General features: G+C 47.1%; 1 protein-coding gene across 1 annotated transcript in view; it reads left to right on the top strand.

Annotated features, from left to right (window-relative positions):
- LOC115911848 (peroxidasin homolog) overlaps positions 1-21922 on the top strand; it is a 42609-nt gene that overhangs the window by 18769 nt on the left and 1918 nt on the right. The window contains exons 5-22 of the mRNA XM_030963095.1: positions 41-112; positions 1626-1697; positions 3269-3438; positions 5501-5618; positions 7118-7287; positions 7737-8009; positions 8162-8278; positions 10409-10567; positions 11353-11465; positions 12690-12846; positions 14419-14527; positions 15286-15443; positions 16705-18208; positions 18672-18806; positions 19397-19605; positions 20362-20476; positions 20800-20892; positions 21097-21214. Coding sequence (XP_030818955.1) covers positions 41-112; positions 1626-1697; positions 3269-3438; positions 5501-5618; positions 7118-7287; positions 7737-8009; positions 8162-8278; positions 10409-10567; positions 11353-11465; positions 12690-12846; positions 14419-14527; positions 15286-15443; positions 16705-18208; positions 18672-18806; positions 19397-19605; positions 20362-20476; positions 20800-20892; positions 21097-21100 — 3748 coding nt within the window. The 3' untranslated portion in view covers positions 21101-21214. The remainder of the gene's footprint in view (positions 1-40; positions 113-1625; positions 1698-3268; positions 3439-5500; positions 5619-7117; positions 7288-7736; positions 8010-8161; positions 8279-10408; positions 10568-11352; positions 11466-12689; positions 12847-14418; positions 14528-15285; positions 15444-16704; positions 18209-18671; positions 18807-19396; positions 19606-20361; positions 20477-20799; positions 20893-21096; positions 21215-21922) is intronic.

Below are 21922 nucleotides of genomic sequence, written 5' to 3'. Positions count from 1 at the left end.
CTGTCTCTTAAATTCAACCTGTGTGTGATTTCTGTCACAGGTACCTGCATTTCAACAACCTGGAAAGTCTGGAGCTCGAGACTTTTAGTGACCTGCCTAAACTTGAAAGGCTGTGAGTAAAGATGGGGAATTTATTGGGACTAAGAGGGTGAGGAGAAGGGGAAAACCCCCTTTATTTAGTGTAGCAGTTTTGCTAGCATGGAGTGTGATCTCCAAAATACAAAAAGAAACTTCTTTAAAGAAAGAGATTTTACATAATTGCCGAGGGGGAGGGTGACTGAGGATGTGAAGGGAATTTCCCATTTTATGTTATGTTCAGGTTTCCATCTAAATAGGAGTAAATCTGCAAAAAGTCCTACAGCTGGTCAAGCCAAGTGAAATTTTACTCTGAGCATAAGGTCAGCAACGTTAGTCACTGTTGGGCAGAGTGAGCTAAAAAAAGGGGGTGGAAAAGGGATAAAGTCAGAAGAAAGTCTAACAAGAAAAACACACATCCTTCTTGAAAGAAGTAAGGAAATGGAGTCTCCTGCTCCCCAGGATTGCTTCTAGCAGTAATGGAGCCACCAGCACAACAGTCCATGTGTGGTTCCCACTCCATGGAGAAACCAGCAGACTTTCCTGGGCTGTGTGGAATTGTGCCTTATATCCATACATGCCAAAGAAATAAAACTGTGGGATCCCACACCCTTAGGAAAATTCAGACCTGGATCAGTACATGGCTGATCTCAGTCACTGTATTGGATCCAACAAAAATTCTGGATTTAAATTTTAAAGGAAGGTTTTTCAGCCTCCAATCTGGGCAACCAGGCTGGACTCTGGTGCACACATGTGTGTGCAGACATTTGCACTCGAGCTGTGCTGCTTTTGTGCTTTTGTGTTCTCTCCTGTTCCACCACCTACTAAAATTTTCATGTCTTTTATCAATGGTCTCTTATGAGTTTTAGATGTAACCAACACAAGTTACTTCCCCCACCATTATGGGAATGGGGAGTTAATGATCCCCTCTTGGTCTCCACTAATATTTGCATTTAGCGCAATCAGGGTTTCTCCCTAAGAACTGGAGAGTTTTATATGTGTGCTAAGACTTTAGAGTGAGAATTTGCCTCAGTTTTGTTCAGACATAAGCCCAGTTTAGGGGGCTGTTGTCTGAATTAGATTTGCTCATGGATTTGGGCTAATAACTACATGGAGTCTAATGCAGGAGTTGTCTAACACCAATGGCTGCCCTGGTGGAATTGTCACATCATCTGCACAGGGGAAGGAAAAGGTCCCTTCTAAACTGGAGCTGACCCAGGCCCAGAAAACAGAGAGTGGGTCCAGTCTGAGGGGATTTTGTGCCCTTTCTCCTCCCTGTGCAGAGAGACTGGAAGGGTCCAGTTCCAACCTGTTCCATCCCATCCTGAGTCACCATTTCCAGCCCATGCCCGCTCTTGCCTTTGGGAGGTTACGTCACACCCACCAAGGGATGAAATCCCTCCAGCTCATGGAAGCAAACATGGAATTCAAACACTGAGCTCCGTTTGGATGAGTGGCCTTTGCATTTAAACTGAGTTGTGACCTGGGGTGTTGTCATCCTCACTGTGCAAATACTGAATAATGTTTTGGCATGGCTTCTCCCACTGCAGATTCTTGCACAACAACAAGATTTCCAGGATTCATCCAGGGACATTCTCTCAACTGGAATCCCTCAAACGGCTGTAAGTAAAAAATACTGCCTGCAAAGAGGACTTGTTTATCTTCAATCAGATGGGCAGGACCTGAGGAAGAATGTGCCTGGTTGGCAAAGCTTTTAGTTGTTGCACTTCTAAGGCCACTGCTTAGTTTATAAAACAGTTTTGATTGGACCTGAAAGCTTATTTAAGCAGTTAGAAGTTTCTTTATGCTAGTGTCTAATTATAATCAGCTTACAGCTTAATAATGCCACAGGAATGAACATTCTTGGAAAGTCTTCACAAGGGTTTGAACCCATAAAACATCCTCGAAAAATGTAGAAATTTCAGGTCACGGATATGACCTTGAACATGTCTGTAGATCAGTATCTAACATGGTTAGAAAAATCATAGCCATAAAAGAAAAGGCTTGTTTTCTAGATTGAAATTAGTCAGAGGAGTGCCAAGGGGCATGATTCCCTTTCCATGCAGGAATTCCCCAGAGTGCCATTCCCACATAACCTGTCTGTCTCTTCAGGCTTACTTCTTTCATGCTTTGGTTTTATGATCTCTGGAAATAAGTTCTATGATGTGTTTGGGAGGAAAAAAATTCAAAAGGTAAAGAATTTTGGTGTTCTGCCATGATTTTCAAGTACAATAAAGTAATGTATTTCTCACTGCTGCCCTCAGTGCTCTCTGCACACAGGTAAAATGCTTCACTTCTGTTTAACAGGGAATATCTTGTGAAATGCTGTCTGTAGGTGCCAGAGAAAAAGATGGGATGTCTATAAAATACTTGGTCATGGCCCTGTGTGAAATCTCACATTCTCAAATATGTGACCCTGAAAGTGTTAGATTTTTCTTCCTTTTTTTCCTGTTTGTTTGTTTGTTTAGGGTTTTTTTTGGTTTTTTTTTTTTTTTTGTTTTTGGATGGCTGTCCTGGTTTTGAAAACCATGACAATGGCCCAGACCCACCGACTGTAAAACTGTCAGTGGGGAAGGAGGCACAAACTAATCCCCCTGTAGTCCTCATTTATCCTCGTGGATAGCACTGCTTGTAGGAATGAGGTCAGTGCAGGGAAGAGGCTGGGGGCACTGGGAGGTCACTGGAGCTCCATTTGCTGTGGTTCAGCCTTGTGTTGCAGTAATAAAAGTTCTTCCAGTTGTGCAGAAATGCTGCAACTCCTCACAGCTGGTTACAGGAAGGGTCTGATCCCATCCACACATAAATAAATGGTGGTGGGGGGCGGTTTGGCGATAAAAGAGAAAAGCTGTAACAGAGGCAGTTCTTACAGAATTCAGTAAAGGTTGAAATCTCCATCCCAGGGCAAACCCCAACATTTCAGTGTCTCAAGTAGTCCAAAACTGCATAACCCAGTTTAACTGAATAATTTCTATTTGAAACTGGAATGGTTGCTATTAGTTTTTCAATTTAATCTTTCTAATTGGTCAAGCATCCTAGCTTACCATCGTGGCAATGAAATATCTCAGATTTTCACTTGGGATATAACCAAATACAGAACAAACCACCCAGGTGACCCTGGAGGGCTGTGTCCCCTGCAGAAGGAGGCAGCCCAGCAGCTGCAGCCTGGGCACTCAGCTGCCTTTTGCTGTTGCAGGAGGCTGGACTCCAACTCGCTGGTGTGTGACTGTGAGCTGCTGTGGCTGGCAGAGCTGCTGAAGCAGCACGCAGAGCAGGGCAGCATCCAGAGCGCCGCCACCTGCGAGGCTCCGCGGGACCTGCACGGCCGCTCCATCGCCACCCTGACCGCCCAGGAGTTCAACTGTGGTGAGCCAGCTCACAGCCCTCCATCAGCCCATCCCTGCAGCTGGGCTTTGGCCTGGGAATTGCTCCCTCCTGCCCTTTTCCTCCCTCTTCCCTCTGCTGGCATCCTGGTTTCTCCCACCTTCGCTGCTGGAATGGGAAAATCCCAGTGGGGCTGCAGGAGGAAGCTGATATCCCCAGGGGTGTTGGAGGCAGCTCTGTTTTGGCTGGTGGGTGTTGTTTTGGCTTTTTGCACAGAGTATGGCTGGTAAGGGATCTGCTGCACCAGTGACTAAACCAGGAAATACCCCACATTAAGCTGAATAGAATGGGAACACTGGGAGAGCTGCAGTGGCAGGAAACACAACTGGAAACCTGAGAGAGAGCATTGTAGATATGGAGCTGAATGCTGTGTTTGACTGTGGTGTAACTGATGGATTTTGTTAGGCTGTTGTTCTTTAAACTTGGAGTTTTAAATTAGGTTTTTTACAAAAAAAATCTTAAATTTAGTTATTTCATATAGAAAAAGACAAATCTCTGATTTTTAAGTGGAGGTAAGACAAAACTCTGATTTTTAAGTGGAGGTTGGCACAAACGTTGGCTGTAGTTCCATGGTGCTTTGCTGCTGGCAGAGTCAGTTTGAGACATTCCCACCCACGTGGGCTGGCTGTTAGCATCCCCCCTGGATATGCCAGTCCAGCTGTGCATGGCCCTGCTGTGAGCCAAACGTGTGAGCTCAGCTGGATTTTGAAGAGCTCTCCATTGAATTCAGCTTTTCTCTTATGATTTCATTATTTTGTTAAGAAAAAATTTTGACCATTTCACAGATTAATTTAGGGCACAGCCATGGAAAGAGTTGAGTTGGCACAAACAGGTCTGTGACCTCAAGGGAGGGCGGATAGGAAGGGCCTAGGGAAAGCAGCTGGGGACACATGGAGTGGCTGTGCCACACGGCAAGCTGTCCCCAACACACTCCCAGTGCCACAGTACAGCTGTTAGTGCAAATTTGTTCTGGTTTAGGCATGGAAACACAGTGGGGTGTCTGTCAAATTACCAGAGCACCTGGTGGGAAGATTTTGCTGGCATTTGGCTTTCACCTTGGTGGTGTGCCAGCTGGGAAGACAAATGATACAGAGTTCAGCACAGAGCTCTACCCATGCAGGTGGCTGATACTTGAGTCAGTCTGAAAGCTGCTGGTACCATTAACCCATGGCTTTGAGCAGCTGTGAGCCACAGGGGCAAATCTGCCCTGGGTCAGTGTTTTGTACTGTGGGGCTGTGCTGGTTTGGGCTGTGCTGAGTTTGCCTTTGGGGATTTTTTCTGAGCCATTAATTTGTGGTCTGAGGAGCGAGGACACTGACCTTCCACTGGAGGAGGTGACAGGTTCTCAATTTTAGGAATAATCCAGCTGGTTTTACTGGATCACTGGTGAGCATGCAGATTGTGAAATGGGTAAGCTTTTTGAATCAAGCTCAAGCACTCCAGGCTTGTCCGTAAATTCCTCCCTATTTTAGCACATCCTTTCAATGTTTAACTTTCTTGGTGCTTGAGTACATTCAAAGTGAAGAACACAGTGAAAGGCTTGGCTGGATAGGGACAGGATGATGAATTAGGGCCATAATGAATGAAATCCTGTTGGGAAGGAAGTGGTCTGGTTTGCAGGGAGCTGGCTCTGTGCTCAGGTGGAGCAGAAAGCTGCAGGCTGCCAAGGGCAGAAAAACAACCCAAGTGAGGATGCTACTGACTTCTTTGCTGCTTTGGGGGAGACAGGGACCAGCTCTGTAATGAACCCCTGTACAGTCAGGACTGTGAGAACTGATCCGCTGCCAAGCTACTGGGAATAGGAACAGCAGCAATTCCCCAGGGCCTTTACAGGTGAATGATGCTATTCCTCCATGATATTTGCAGGTGTCAGTGAATTTTGGGGTGGCTCTGAGTGGATGCTGCTGTGCCTGGGGCTGTGCCTGGTGCCTGTTCCTTGGGGCATTGCAGGATGGGTGTTGTGTGTCCCACCACACCCCCCAGCTGGGCTGCAGGTGGTTTCGTGCTGCTTTGGACTGGGTTTTGTTCAAACGGTGTTTTGCAGAGAGGCCTCGAATAACCTCAGAGCCCCAGGACGTGGATGTGCTCCTGGGAAACACAGTTTATTTCACCTGCAGGGCAGAAGGAAACCCAAAGCCTGCCATCATCTGGCTGCACAACAAGTAAGTCACATTCAAGGAACCCTGGGGTGGCAAAGGTTTTCAAGCACTGAGATCTTCAGTGCTTGCCTGTAATCACAAAAGTTGTTTCACACAACGTTAAAAAAAAAAAAAGAATAAAGAAATGGTTATTTCATGGGTTATATTTACCTTCCTTTTAACAGCATTCTCTGGTGACCACGTAATCCAAGTGGTGTTTTCATCTGCATTTGAAATATTTCATCTGCGTTTGTAATGGATTCCAAGAGCTTATAACTTTCCTATAAACATACTCTGCAGGCTGAAAGCAGTTGTCTTTGGATCAGGAAAAAAAAATAAAATTAGAGTTTCATGTTGCTCTCAGCCACCATGCTTGCCATTTGTTAACTGCTGAGATGCTTCTCACTAAAGCCTGGTCATGCTAGGTATGAGATTTCTTTCCAAAAGAAAAAATTGCTGTGCCACTGAAGGACAGAATTTGCAAATTCTTGTATAGGTTATGTGCTAGATGCCAGAGTGTTCTGGGAAATGCTGCACAATAAAATATTCTGTGCCCACTGTGGAAGTGAAGCTGCCTTGCTGCTTTATGAGCTTCTTGGCTGGTGAAGCCTGAGCAGGGCTTGGTTATTAATAAAAATGATCAATGTGTGCTTCTTCAGCAAACCCCCCACCAGGCAGAGTTTCAGCCCAGAGCAAAAGTTTATGGCTGAGTTAAGTCCCTTTGGAAGGAAGGTTTTGTTAGGGAAATGCTGGCAGGCTCCCAAAGACAGCATTGTAAGAAGGATAATGATAATAAATGCTCAACAAATGAGATATGGCTGGAGAGAGGAGACACCAGGGGAATTAAATAAATGCCCAGCAAGCAGATTAGATTGCATAGTGGGTTCAGCCTTTGTCCTAGGGGGAGAGAGGTCCCTTCTTCCCTTTCCATCATCTGCAGCCATCCAAGATTCCTCTGTGCTGGGACAAATGGGATGCAGCACTGGGACCTTCTGCCGTGGGCTGGGATCCAGGAGTCACAGGTCACTGCAGAGGAAAGGAAGACGTTTCACAGCTCTCGGGTTGGGTTGGAGTCCAAGCTGTGTTGGGGTCCCATGGTGACTTCTCAGAGCTTTTTGCTCCTCTCAGGCCTTTGAGTCTGGAGTTTGAATAGCAATGGCTGCACACAAGAACAATATTAATTCATTGTTAAATTTGCACTTAGTGAGTAAGGGGAACAGGCATTCCGGGCCAGGACACCCTGACAATGGCAGTGACATGGGAACAGAGTGCTCTCCTGGTGGGCTGTAAATGTCCTGTGTAATCAGTGGGGAGAGAAAAAGCAGCTCACCCAGGGAGCAAATCAGAGCTGGAGCTGCACTTCAGTGCTGTGAGTCAGAACTCTTGCTACAATGTCATGAAGTCTCAGAATAGCTCCGAGAAACACCAGTTTACTGCAATGCAAAGCCCCCAAATCCCCCCGGAGGGGGGACCACCAGTCTTTATTCCTTTCAGATTTTGCCTGTTTGTGGCTGTTTTTTCAGTAATAAGATTGACATGAAAGATGACAACCGCCTGAACCTGTTGCAAGATGGGACCTTGATGATCCAGAACACCAAGGAGTCGGACAAAGGCGTCTACCAGTGCATGGCCAAGAACATTGCTGGGGAGGTCAAGACACAGGAGGTCGTGCTGCGCTATTTTGGCACCCCATGTAATTGAGCTTTGTGCACCCCTTTACAATCTGGGGATGGGAATGGAGCTGAATCAGAGTCAGTCCCAGCTTTGGGTATGCCACAGTGTTCTTGGTATGCTGGGGGAGAGAGTGGAGGCAGGCAAGCGAGGCCTGAGCTTCAGGGGTTCCCACTGGAGTGGGAAAAGGGCAACTTAGAGATCGGAGGTAATTTGGGATTGGGGAGGGAGTTTGAAGTCTGGGATGAATTCTACAGCCCAAGGGTGAAGGGGACATGGGCATGGGGTGCTCCAACACTGGGTGAGTGGGTGTGAGGAGGTGCTAGGAAGATGCTGGGGGCATTGCTCACAGTGAAGGTTTGGATGTCAGAGAAGAACCAGGGTGGGTTGCTGGGTTGCAGAGGAGTCCAAGCAACTTCTGCCCATCAGTGAGCAGAAGAGCTGGCTCCTAAAGCTCTCCTTTCCTTCCAGCCAAGCCCACTTTTGTGATCCAGCCACAGAACACTGAAGTGCTGGTTGGGGAAAGTGTCACCCTGGAGTGTGGGGTCTCTGGGCACCCCCAGCCCCGCATCAGCTGGACCCTTGGCACGGGCTCTCCTCTGCCACAGGATTCCCGTTTCACCATCACCAGCTCTGGAGGACTCTTCATCCAGAACGTCACCTTCTCGGAGCAGGGACAGTACAACTGCAATGCCAGCAACACTGAGGGCTCCATCCAGGCCACAGCAAGGATCATAGTGCAAGGTCAGGGCTTCCAGGCTGATCCTGGGAGGGTTCTGGGACATTTCTGGGACACAGTGCTTGGTCAGTGGGGTGTATTTGAATCTTGTGACTGGTTCTGCTCCTATGAACTGCCTGAGTGTTTCCTGCTGCTCAGTCATTGCTTTTCCTTCCAGATTCTCCCAGGTTTCTCGTCATTCCCATGGATCAGACAGTAACTGAGGGACAGAGTGTGGATTTTCCCTGCTCTGCTGAGGGTCACCCTCCCCCAGTGATTACCTGGACAAGGGCAGGTACTGCCTCACTTGACTTGTGGCTTCTCTCTCCCATGCCATCATCCCATGGGGTGTGTTTGGGAACAGCTGAGCTGCTGGTCCAGGGTGGTGGCTTGCAGTGGTGGCACAGGACAAATTGTGACCAGCACAGAGCCAGTCCCACTAGGAGGTGTGTTGTAGATCACCAGGGACGGTGTTAAGCACTGAGGAAGGAGCATTTTGTGTCTCTGTCACAAGGAAGGAGTGTGACGGTTTTCATCAGCATGAAACCCATGGAAACCCACTTCTTCCTGCAGTGGCTTCCCACCTCCTCTGGAAAGGCAAGGTCTGGAACCTCCAAATCAGTGGATATGAATCACAGAATTGTTTGAGTGGGAAAAGACCTCTAAGATCATGAATTCCAGCCTTTAACCCAACACTGCCGTGTTCACCACTAAACCGTGTCCCTAAATGCCAAATCTACACTTTTTTTAACACTTCTGGGGATGATTCCACCACTTCCTTTTGCAGTACCACCATGTGCCAGCTCTGTGTCATTGTCCCTGATGTGCTGCCCCTGTGGAGCACGTTGCAGAAGGGCACCATTGACTGGCACACCTCAGAGTTTTCTCATAGCTTAGGAAAAAAGATTTTGGGACAACAGGTGGTGGTGAACTTTTAAAGTCTCAAATAATTGTTAGTGCTGGCTCCACTGAACTGATCTCATCCAACACTTTCTGGGACAGAAGCCAATAATGCTTGGCCCAGAGGTCCTCCAACTTTTCCTTATGCTTCACAAGCCATAATTAATGGTTTAGGGCTGTGGAGATTTTGTGGGTATTGTGTTCCAGCTTCCACAGCAATGGCCCTGACGCGGAGTTAAGAAGGACCAGCTGAAATTCTGCTCTGCCAGCATGTTCTCCATCTCCTTTAACCTATTTTCCTCCACTTCCCAGAAAATATATCTTAGGCACATGGAAAGGAGCACAGTGACAAGAAGTGAGGTTCATAACTGCCTTGTAACCAGGTTTGCACTCAGCACTCCATAAATAAATAAACCAATGAAGCTTTACAGTGCTTTCACATGCTGAAAGCAAGGCAAGAGGAGGGGAGCATTGAGATAAGCATTGCTCATCTCAAAGCCACTTTTGAGAGCATAGGGGTTTTAGTATTTGGGATGATTAAGTAGAGGATGAATAAATAGGGGAAAATGGAGTATATAAAAAAAAAGTTGCTAGCCTGACAAATTTTGATAATTTTATTTGGGTTTGTTAAAGCAGTTTAGTTTTCAGCTTTTCTCCTGAAATAGAGAAAATATTGAAACAACTGTTTCCAGACCAACAAGGAAATCAGACCAACAAATTTAGAAAGATAATGCCAAACGTTCCCATTTATTTGATGAAACAGAGAGTTTGGATAATTGAAGAGTGATTTGCTATCCATCAAGGGTCAAAAAAATCTGCAGGTTGCACCAAGTAAATTCTTAGAAGGAAAGAAAAAGGGTTCCAGCTCTTCCAGCTGGTCAGACAAGACAACTCAGTGAAAGGTGGTATTTCAGGGCAGTTGATGCTGAGAAGGAAATAAAATATGTGACTATCACACAGACCCCTACAGTGAATCTAGAAACCACATTAAACATTTTGCGACAATATTAATATAGGAAATAATATAAAAATAGGTCTTTAACTGGAGGCGTCCGCGTGAAAATATGGCAAATTGCACGCTGAAAATGTTCTGAAAATGCACATGTGTCAAAGCACATGTGACATAGGGCAAGTAGAGTTTTATAAGTTCAGCAAATTCTCATAATTGACAAGAATCCCTATTTAGAAACACAGGTAATTAAGTCATTCCCCCTCTTGGTTCAATCACTTCTGAAGCCTCCGCCCTGCTAGTTGTTCATGTCTAATCACGAGGAAGTGTCTTGGGAAGGTGTCTTGGGGAGGAGTCTTGGGAAGGTGTCTTGTCCTTGATTTCCACAAGAAGCAAGATCAGAACCGGCCCTCAGGAATTTGTTTGTCTGACAAGAAAAGCGCTAGCGTTAAGAAACTTTATAACAATCCAACAACCGCTCCCAGAGCCATAGATAGATACGAAAACCATACCAAAGCAAAAATCATTTTGGCGTTGATGGGATGAGGGAATTAACGAGCTGTTTGACCCCCCCAGGTGGGCCCTTGCCCAGCGACCGGCGGCACAGCGTGCTGGCCACGGGCACGCTGCGCGTGGGGCGGGTGGCCCTGCACGACCACGGGCAGTACGAGTGCCACGCCATCAGCGCCATCGGCGGCACGAGCATCCCTGTGCAGCTCTCCGTGACCCCTCGAGGTGAGCTGGGCTGGCAGAGCTGTGATGTTACTTTTGTGGTAAATTGCTGGAACCCTGGATGCTGAGAATTTTAAGCTTTCCATGCTGAAAGGCACAGACCCGCAAGAGAAGACGGCATCTGACTTACTGTCACTGTGATATTTTATGAAAAATCCCTTCGCCAGGATTTCTTCTCCTGGCAAGATGAGAAGCCTCAGATTCTCTGTGTTTTGCTCCTCTGGAATGTGATTTGGAGAATTGTTTACCCAGCATGTGAATTGTTTTTAATTAGTGGCCAATCACAGCCAGCTGTGTCAGACTCTGAGTCTGTCAGGGGTTTTTATCGTCATTCTTTTCTAACTTTCTGATGTATCCTTTCTCTTTCTTTAGTATAGTTTTAAATATAATATAATATAATATAATATAATATAATATAATATAATATAATATAATATAATATAATATAATATAATATAATATAATATAATATAATATAAATGGAGCATATTTTCTAGAAAGCCTTTGAATTAAGGATTTTAAATGGTGCAGCACATTCCTGTGTAATTGCCCCAAGTAGAGACGCAGAGGAACAGAAAATAATGAACATAAATTACAAAAATTTATGAACAGAGAGCTTGGTAGTGAGACAGATAGCACAGGGTGAGCTGCTGCTGCCCCTCTGCAGAGCCCTTGCAAGAGTAGCAGCTCTGCTTTCCCCATGCTGAGATGGTTTTTTACACACAGATTTCTCTGTTTTCCTTGGTGCATTTTTCACCCCAGTGACTTTTTTTCCTTGTGTTGCACAGTGATCCCAGTGTTCCTCCATCCCCCCCAAGACCTGGTGGCAGAGACAGGCCAGGACGTTTCCATCTCCTGCACTGCCCAGGGAGACCCAAGGCCTACCATCACCTGGGTCAAGGTATGTGGTGATTTCACATCACTGGGGAGAGGGACAGCTCCTCTAGGGGAGAATTAAACAACTCTCTCCTTCAACACCGCTCCCAGTTTCATTAGTTTTGCAATACACGTGGATAAGGACCAACATTTCCATTGATTTGGGGTTTTTAAGAGAGCATGGCAGTTTCTCAGGCTCAAAGCCTTACAGCAAGTATTCTCCTGTTCTTCCTTCCAAAAGAGTTACTTGAAGCCAGTGACATTCCAGGATGATGTAAATACTTGATTGACCATCCCTAGAAGAAAAAAAAAAATGCAACCCTGAAAATATATTTTTTTCTAAGTAGTTTGTCATTATATCCAGGATTTCTGCTATGGTATTGGATGATGCTTTTTAGCTCCAGCTGAGGGATCATGAGGCAAAGCCATGATCCCTCAAAATCACACAGAAGCCTGGCTGCTCTTTCCATAAATTCATTAGATTAAGTTCTTCTGACTTTTTTATTGCTATTCTGTAGTACAACACTTGGGACCTTCCTTGTTACCTGCCCTGCCTTTGAGCACAGTCAAGCACAGAAAATGCTTGATCCACACTTACCCCACAAAAGTCTGGTGGGAAGTGAACCAGCTTTCTTTCTCTGCAGCTTTCTGTGGGCTCAGCCAGGAGTGGGAGCAGAAAGAAAGGGCCTGAGAGGGCAGCAGAGCAAGCTTTAGGTTGTGGCAGGGCAACAGAAAGATGTTAAGAAGTAGGAGAACAAAAAAGTAAAACCTAAAGTCATGTCTGCCACCAGCCAGGCTGAGAGGCTGGGTTTGAGTCATGCTGTCAGAGCCAGCAAAAACTGGGATTTGCAGGTCAAGGCCAGCAAAAATCCATCAGTTTCAGGTTGTCCTAAAGCTGAAAACCTTTCAGCTTAATTCTGTGCAATGAAACTTCTGTGGGGGCATCAGGGCTTGGGACTTGTTCCAGCCAGCCTGGCTGTGTGTGGTGTTGTTGTGGGGTGTCTGTGTGGGGTGTCCCGTGGGGAAAACCTGGGGAAGGAGCTGAGCAGGGACCTCCTCACTGTGGTTCCCATCAGGAACAGGTGTCTTTGGACGTCTCTCTGGTTTCTCTGGAAGAGCAATGCTAACATCTGGTGGCCACATTTGCTCATCACATCCATCCCTGTGTTTGCTGAGCAGGCTGAAGGCTGGGCCTGTGGGAAGCTTTCTGTGCTCTGACACAGCTTCTTGTCTTTTGATGGTGCAACAGGAGGGCATCCAGATCACAGAGAGTGGCAAATTCCACATCAGCCAGGATGGGACCCTCTCCATTCAGGACCTGGGTGTGGCTGACCAGGGCAGATACGAGTGCATAGCAAGGAACCCCTTTGGCTTCACCTCGAGTGCCATGCAGCTCACCATCACTGGTACTGTATCCCCCCCTGAGCCTCTCTGGCTCCCCTGTAAGGACCTGCTGTGCTCTGTTGGCAGCTACACTTTGAGCAGATAATTATGTAAGAAATGATTTCTTCAGCTTCTTTGCAGACAGGTCCTTTTGTGTTGGAGTCACCTCGTTGGGAAAGCCCACGCATCTCCCAGCTGCCCCTTGCTGTTTGCTCAGCTGAGCTGCAGTTGCTCCCTGCAAAGCCAAAGGTGTTGTCTTAAACCTCCTCCTGCCAGCCCAGCTGCCAGTGTCCATGTAGTTATTGCCTCTGCTGGGAAGGAGAGACTTATTAAAATGTGCCAACGTGCTCACAAATCATCATCTGACTGAAACCTTGCACGCCGGGGAAGGGAGGAGCAGAACAACACTGTCACTGCAAATGCAGGGGTGTAAATGTCTGCTCAGGCCATAGAATCATAGACTCACAGAATCAGTGAGGCTGGAACAGACCTTCAGGATCATCAAGAGCAGCCTTAGATCGTGCACTACTTTTGGGAATGGGAACTAGGTCTGGTTTTCAATCTCCTGCTCTGTGTGTTAGGGAAGCTGTAATGAACAAGGAGGAGTAGCTGTCCTCTGCTGATCAAACCAGAGGTCAGGAGTGGAAATTGTACCTCTTAGAGGGTAAGAAAACTGGCAAAGGAAGAAAGAACTCAAAGGCAAGCAAAAAAGTTTAAAATATAAGTAAAGAGCTGTTCCAGCAATAGCCACAGTGGATAGTGAGTCTCTTATTAGATGAATTTAGTAGCATTTTCCATACAGGGGCTGTAAGCAAGGAGCTGAAAATAGTCAGAAATGTCTTTGTTGTTCGAAATAATTCCTGAGATAATTTCTGTGGTTTATTCTTGATTGGTGCCTCATTCACCAACTGACTGTAGCATACACCAGTAGCCAACTGGGAACTGGTTTGTTCAGCTGTGACACAGGCCCTGGCTTAAAAATGCATCCTGTAGTAATTTTAAAATGTTGTCTTTACTTCTGAAGGTATTCCAACAACAACTTTGGTATTTTTATCTAAAATTATGTAGAAAATGTGTTAACACTAAATTTGAACTATTATTATAATAAATATTTATTAAATACTACCAGTAATGAATAAGTAAAGCCTTCCACAAACAGAAAATTATTGTATGAGCAATATATTTAAATTAATTTCATGAATTTGAGAAGTACCTTTGTGGGAAGCAAATATATGCTTTTGGATTAAGATCCAAATCTTAATCACTGTGATTTTTACATTTTCTTTTTGCAGTGTAACTGCTAACCAAAACAGGCCTTTTTTTTTTTTTGCAAAGCTGTACATGAGAAAACTCTGAACCTGTGCCCACAGACATCTCCTGAAAAAGTCACCTTCTTTTTCAGGCAGTTCATATTCTTCAGAATATCTCTCTTAAAAAATAAATTCATGGTGTTTATATTACAAACGGAAATGCTGTTTGTTCTGCAGCGCGGTCGCTGGAGCTGGTGCTGCTGCACAGATTTTCATGAGCTGGGAGGACCCATTAATATCGAAGCAAATTGAGGGTGTTTTGTTGTTTCTCTGTGCTTTGGGCAGCCACGGACGTGGGGCGCAGCGGGGACACGTTTGTGGCCACGTCGCTGCGCGAGGCCATCAGCAGCGTGGACCACGCCATCAACTCCACACGCACCGAGCTCTTCAGCAAGTGAGTGTGGGAAGGGCCTGGAGCTGGGGCCTGAGGCAGAAAAGTGATAAAAACCCACGAGAAATGAAGATTTATCAAAGCTTATTTTAGTATTGGCAGCCTGCAAGGCAAAGATGCAGGATTTTTTTGAGTGCTGGAGGTTGAAGCTGCACCAACCATGTGGGATGTGATAGAGCTTCCCTACGGATTTGGGATTCTGGAAAAGTGAGATACATGAGCATCATCTCTTATGTCACTTCTATCTGCATTTTGTCAGCTGGAGTTGGTTGTGGAGATAGTGAATAAAAAGGAAAATAATCAAAGTAGTCATTTTATGAATGCAACTGACTTTGTGGAGGGTGTACAGAAATAATAATATAAAAATTCCAACCATTTCCTCAATAAAAAATAAATTCTCGAGTGAATATGATTCAATCCTTTTCTACCCTAATATATGTTTTTATTGGAAGGATGGATAGTTTGTATTCAGCCAGAAACCCTCTGGGTTTCAGCTGTTGAAAAGTGAAAAAATAAATTGCTATCATAGAAAAAACCCAGAGAAACTGAGAGAATTAAATATGTGCATTTTCCTGGGGAAAATATCCTTTCTTTAATCATCTGCAATGTGCAGGCAAGCCACGTTGGTCTTATGAGCTAATTTGGGGCCCAAGCACTAGACCAGCTTAGAGCCTGACTCTTGCTGCTTGTAGGGTCTCACTGCCCTGGGCAGAGCGGATTAATTTTAATGATCCTGCATCACTTTTAATTCCTGGAAATAGGCGACCCAAGACTCCCAATGACCTCCTGGCTCTGTTCCGCTACCCAAGGGACCCCTACACCATCGAGACAGCCAGGGCAGGGGAGATCTTTGAAAGGACCCTGCAGCTGATCCAGGAGCACGTGCAGCAAGGGCTGATTGTGGACATGAATGTTACAGGTAGGAGAGATTTCATTTCCCTTCTTAATTTTGTGTGCAGGATGAAATGAAAACAATGAAAGTTTAAACTGTGCAGTGGTGTATCAAAAATCCAGATAAATGTTGGATATATCAAGAAATGTGTTGTCTTGGTGGCAATTCTTTCTATATCTCGTGGTTTTTTTAACAGCTCAAGGGCTGGTCTTATATTCACTGAACCAGTTTGATACCCAGGAAAATGTTTTAATTCCCTGTTTTGGTAAAGGTTTCTTAGATGGCTATAAAAGCCCTATTCCTTAAAAAATAGTAGCCATCTTACTGATAAAGGAGTATCCTTGTGGGTGTGAAATTCAGACCCTCAACAGCATGGTCTGAGATGTTTCCTGCCCTCCAAATGGCCATGAGAACAGTGCTGTGAACTCTGAGGTATTTGGGTGCTGTTACAGAGAAAGTGGGATATCCCTTTTCTGTCTCTACTACTTTGACCTCTTAGCTACAAACTCAGGTAAATCGCAGCAACTCAGGTTCCTTCTATCGAGGTAAGACAGCAAACAACAAAGCAGTGTAACACAAAAATACCTAATGGGGTCTAATCATGCAGCAGCTGGACCCCAAAACTTCCTACCTGGCCCTTCCTTGATATACAACGAACATTCCTGTACACTGTGTACTTCTACCTATATGTGTGATTCATCATGTAGCAGGCATTGTATGTTTGGGGCCTGTAAATATTTTTTCCTGCCTGGATGTATTCCAGGGTGCAAGGAATGTCTCTCCAAGCGGCAGGTCTGGTCTGGGCTGGTTGGACTGCCAGCTTCTCCTCCTCATTGCCCTGTCAGCATCCACACAATGCAGCATCATTCAGCGCTTTCACATGGCCCAGCAGTGCCCTGGCAGTCACCCACGGCTTCCTGCTGCTCGTCACGTAGAGCTTGGGTGGGTGACAGAGCTTGTGGTGGCAGCAATAACCCAGGGAGCTATAAAATAAACCTAGAATAGGGACCAAGACCCCCCCCCACAGTTTGCTCTGTCAGTCACAACATTTCTGATTTCCAGCTCTGTGCAGTTAAACTCTTTTCCCTTTCTTTTTTGCCTTGTGGGTCAGATGTGATGCTGTGCTTCCTTTGCCTCCCATAAATTCCACAGCAACACCGCGCTCAGAGACCTGGCCATCCCATGCCCATCCCAACAGGGGTTTTCACACAGAGCTGCTCCATGGGACAGTGGGAATCAGGAGGCTGCAGGTGATGCCTGACCTGGTGCTCTGCCCTTCCCTCTGCAGGCTATCGCTACAATGACCTGGTGTCCCCTCACTACCTGACCATGATCGCCAACCTGTCGGGCTGCTCCGCGCACCGCCGCACTCCCAACTGCTCTGACATCTGCTTCCACAAGAAGTACAGGACCCACGATGGCTCTTGTAACAACCTGCAGCACCCCATGTGGGGTGCATCCCTCACAGCCTTCCAGAGGCTCCTCAAACCTGCCTACCAGAATGGATTTAACCTGCCCCGAGGGTTTTCCTTGGCAGAAGATGCCAGGGATCTGCCCCTTCCTCTACCTCGCCTTGTCTCCACTGCCATGATCGGGACTGAGACCATCACGCCCGATGACCAGTTCACACACATGCTCATGCAGTGGGGCCAGTTCCTGGACCATGACATGGACCAGACGGTGGCAGCCATCAGCATGTCCCGTTTCTCAGACGGAGCCCCTTGCAGCGAGGTGTGCACCAATGACCCTCCCTGCTTCTCCATCGCTGTCCCTGCCAACGACCCCCGCGTGCGGAACGGGCGCTGCATGTTCTTTGTGCGCTCGAGCCCCGTGTGTGGCAGCGGCATGACCTCCCTGCTGATGAACTCTGTCTATGCCAGGGAGCAGATCAACCACCTGACATCCTACATCGACGCCTCCAATGTTTACGGCAGCACGGAGCAGGAATCGCGGGAGCTGCGGGATCTGAGCGGCCGGAAAGGGCTGCTGAAGACAGGGCAATTTGTGCCCAGCTCGGGGAAGCACCTCCTTCCCTTTGCTGTGGGGCCGCCCACGGAGTGCATGAGGGATGAGAATGAGAGCCCCGTGCCGTGCTTCCTGGCGGGAGACCACCGTGCCAACGAGCAGCTGGGGCTCACGGCCATGCACACGCTGTGGTTCAGGGAGCACAACCGCATTGCCACTGAGCTGACCACCCTCAACCCTCACTGGGACGGGGACCTCCTGTACCACGAGGCGAGGAAGATTGTGGGTGCCCAGATGCAGCACATCACCTATGCCCAGTGGCTGCCCAAGGTCCTTGGGGAGGCTGGGATGAAGATGCTTGGTGAGTACAAAGGCTATAACCCCAATGTCAACGCGGGGATTCTCAACGCCTTTGCCACGGCCGCTTTCCGCTTTGGGCACACCTTGATCAACCCCATCCTGTACCGGCTGAATGAGACCTTCCAGCCCATCCCACAAGGCCACATCCCCCTGCACAAGGCCTTCTTCTCCCCTTTCAGGATCATGCAGGAAGGGGGGATCGACCCCCTCCTCCGTGGGCTGTTTGGGGTTCCTGGGAAAATGCGGGTGCCCTCTGAACTCCTCAACATGGAGCTGACAGAGAAACTCTTCTCCATGGCACACTCCGTGTCACTGGACTTGGCTGCTATCAACATCCAGAGAGGGCGAGACCACGGCATCCCACCCTACAACGACTTCAGGGTCTTCTGCAACCTCTCCTCTGCACAGGAGTTTGAGGACCTCCGAAATGAGATAAAGAACTTGGAGATCAGAGAAAAGCTCAGGAGGTACTGTAGCTTGGATGTGGAAGGATCAAAATTACTGGAGACCAGTCAGTGCAAAGTTCCTGCTTCTTCCAGTACACCCATGGATTAACCTTCCCAGATATTGCCCCCCACAGATGTTAAGATAGGGTAATAACAGTGGTTTAACAATGAGGTTAGACAAATGAAGTTTCTCCAAGTGATCAGTCTGGTTTTGGGTGGAATGTTGTCAGGCCCTGCTGTGGTGTAGTTTGGGAGCAGATTGAGCCTTGGAGCTATTTTCCAGTCTGATTAAACTGCGTCCTATCTGCCCTGTCTGCCTCTTCCAAGGCAGGTCTTTATCCTATTGTCTTTTAGATAAAACCATTAAAAATATTGTCCAGATTAGTTCCTGACATACAAATTTCTGTGTTGGTATCAGATTTATTTTATCACCACTCTTTGAGAGCCTTTTAACTTTTTTTTTTTAATATCTGTTATCCTGCAGTTTATATGGAACTACCAAAAATATTGACCTGTTTCCAGCACTTATGGTGGAGGATCTTGTCCCTGGAACCAGAGTGGGACCAACACTGATGTGCCTGTTAACAACTCAGTTCAGAAGGCTGAGGGATGGAGACAGGTATTGCCATTGGAATCATCCCAAATCCTTTGGTATTCTCTTTGTGAGGTTTTTTGCCTTACAGGAAGAAGCAGAATATGTATTTTTTTCTTATTTATTGTCTTATGATATGAGGAACAGTGTTCTCTGTCCAGTGTATTTGCAAGAACACTTGTCACAGTTACTGTCAAGGTGTCCTTTCTTGATTTAATGATTCTCATTTCACTGCAGAACACTGGGAATCATTGAGGATGTTCCCAATATCTCATGAAAATCCTAGAAAATGTCCACAGGAGCTTCTTTCTCATCCCTGTTTGCTGCTTGTGTGAGAACGAGACACCTTTGCCTGGTGATGCACTTAGGGCAGGAGCATGGGGGTTTGTGGCTCCAGAAAAAGCCATCTGTGTTTGCAGCCACCTGACACCGGAGCAGACGCTCATTTTGAGGGGTGTGGGTGCTGCCACACAGATGTCAGGGAACTCATATTCCTTTCCCAGCCTCACTCACTCACTCACTCACTCACTCACTCACTCACTCACTCACTCACTCACTCACTCACTCACTCCCTCCTCTCCCATCCTGAGTCATGCTGTGATTACACCCCACTGCAGATTTTGGTATGAGAACCCCGGAGTGTTCACGCCAGCGCAGCTGACTCAGATCAGACAGGCGTCCCTGGCTCGTGTCATCTGTGACAACAGTGACCACATCCAGCAGCTGCAGAGGGACGTGTTCCAGGTGGCATCATACCTGCAGGGCATGGTCAGCTGTGAGGAGATCCCTGCTGTGGACCTCCGCCTGTGGCAGGACTGTTGTGAGGGTAAGGAGGGGGATGCTCTGGCGCTGACTGCTGTGGGCACCACTCTGGGTGGCATTTGTCATGTGCCACAGCAGCTTTTATGGAATTGTAGCTGATTTCTGGCTGTACCATGAGACCCCTGTGTCAGCAAATGGGCGCAAAGAGAACTGAAAATAGAATAGAATAAAATAGAATTGGAATAGAATAGAATTGGAATGGAATGAATGGAACAGAACAGAATAGAATAGAATAGAATAGAATAGAATAGAATAGAACAGAACAGAACAGAATAGAATAGAATAGAATAGAATAGAATAGAATAGAACAGAACAGAACAGAATAGAATAGAATAGAATATTTCAACTGTAAAGGACCTGAAGCAATCATCTTGTCCAATCGTCTGACCAATTCAGGGCTGATCAAAAGTTAAAGCAAATAATTAATTATATCTTAATTATTATTATATCCAAATGCTTCTTCTAAACCTCAAGAGGTTTGGGATATTGGCTACCTCTCTAGGAAGCCTGTTAACTCTGTTAGCATCATTTAATCTGTCTGAAAGCCCACCTCACTGAGGTCTTTGGTCTCTGGCTGAGGAAGAGACTGAAACAGGACATGATCCCCACCACATGTCACTTCACAGATTCAAAATTTGATTAATTCTACTTCCCCCCCTCCCATCGGTGGATGGTGACAGGGGCGGCTTGTGCTGCTGCAGTTCACACAGTCCTGCTTCAAACACCAGTCCTCACTGCAGACTTTCCCTTCCTTCCCAAGACTGCAGGACACGAGGGCAGTTCAGGGCTCTTTCACAGCGCTTCCGAAGTAAGAGGTCTCCTGGCTTCAGCTACCCAGAGGAAAACCCTGCAAACCACAAGCCTGCCTTGCCCAGGTGCAGTATCACCCCTTCTACCTGCAGTTTATGAAACAGGAGTTTCAATAACTCAGCCCATTCAGGCCTCTGAATCTGGTGCTTTGCAGAGATCTGGAGTTGGGGGTGGATCAGCAGAGAGGTGCTGAGCTCAGCCAGTCCTCCTCACTTGAGTGTAGAGCCCAGCTCTGATGTGTAAACACCTGGGCTGAGGGGCTCTTTGGCAATTGGGCCCTTCCCTTTGATGCTCACTTGGAGGCTGATGTTGGAGAAGGCAAAATGATTCCCTCACTCAGGAAGCTGCAGTTTGCATAACCCCTTTCACTTTTTATCCCTGGCCCCAGAGACGAGGCACCCCTCCAAGCTCTTCCTCCAGAGAGAACCTTGAGTCCCTTGTGGCTGAACTGGAGAAGACAGTCACTTCCCTACGGAAACAGGTAAAACTTGGTGCCCTGATGCTTGTCTTTCATGGAGTCATGAACCTCAGCAAAGAAAACTTGAGCCAGCATTTTCTTCTTGCATTTGGGGCAGGTTAAAGATTACCTGTGCAGTGGTGAAGAATCCTTGCATTTGGGGCAGGTTAAAGATTACCTGTGCAGTGATGCAGACTCCTCTCAGAGCTGCTGCTCTCTCCCCCCCAGGTGAATGCACTACAGAGCCAGCTGAGGTGGCACCACAGGAGCACCAGCACACGTGGACAGGGCAGGAAGGTTGGGGACAAATGGAGAAAAAGATGACCATGTTGCCTCCTTGTGTAAGGTCAGTGTGTTTGTTCTGGGCTGGGGCCCCACAGGGTCAGTGTGGGGGGACACCTCAGCAGTGTTCCCATGCAGGGAGGATGGAGCAATGAGGTGATGAATGGGACATGAGGTAATAGCCTTAAATGCAGCAGGTTAGACATTGTCTCTGCTGGCAATGATTAGTGACTCACTGGAATGGGCTGTCTGGGGACGTGGTGGCGTATCCATTCCTGGAGGTCCTTTAGGAACTGGTTTGGCAAAGATGGGGAAAGACATAAGTATAGGATGGACCAGGTGGTTTGGGTGAGGTCTCCTGGGCCTATTCTCCTGGGACTCTGGGTAGGTTTATTCTAACAACATTTAATGTCATAACCCCAAATCCAAGAGCCTCAGAAGGATCTTTGTGGGGAGGGATATCACAAAGCTCAGTGATGGAGTGGATGGACTGGTTCCTCCCCTGGGGAACAAGGACATCTGGGCAGATGGAGCAATCCATCATTTGCTTACAAACTGGCAGAGATTTCCCCCTGCCCATCTGAGTCACCGTGCTCCTCACTCCTGAAGGCACCAGTCCTCTGTTTGTTGAGCCCAAGCCAGGGCAGCACAGCTGTGAGGTGCCTGTGTAAAGTCCCTGTCAGCCCCTGCCAGCCTGGGGACTCCCACTGCTTCTCAGCAGTGACACAGTCCTGGCCACAACTCCAGTCCAGGCGCTCATGGGCACGGACAA

This window comes from Camarhynchus parvulus, chromosome 20 (genome assembly GCF_901933205.1).
Source record: "Camarhynchus parvulus chromosome 20, STF_HiC, whole genome shotgun sequence".
In the NCBI taxonomy this organism is placed as follows: domain Eukaryota; kingdom Metazoa; phylum Chordata; class Aves; order Passeriformes; family Thraupidae; genus Camarhynchus; species Camarhynchus parvulus.
Note: the sequence above shows the minus strand (reverse complement) of the source record. Positions and strands in the feature narration are given on the sequence as shown.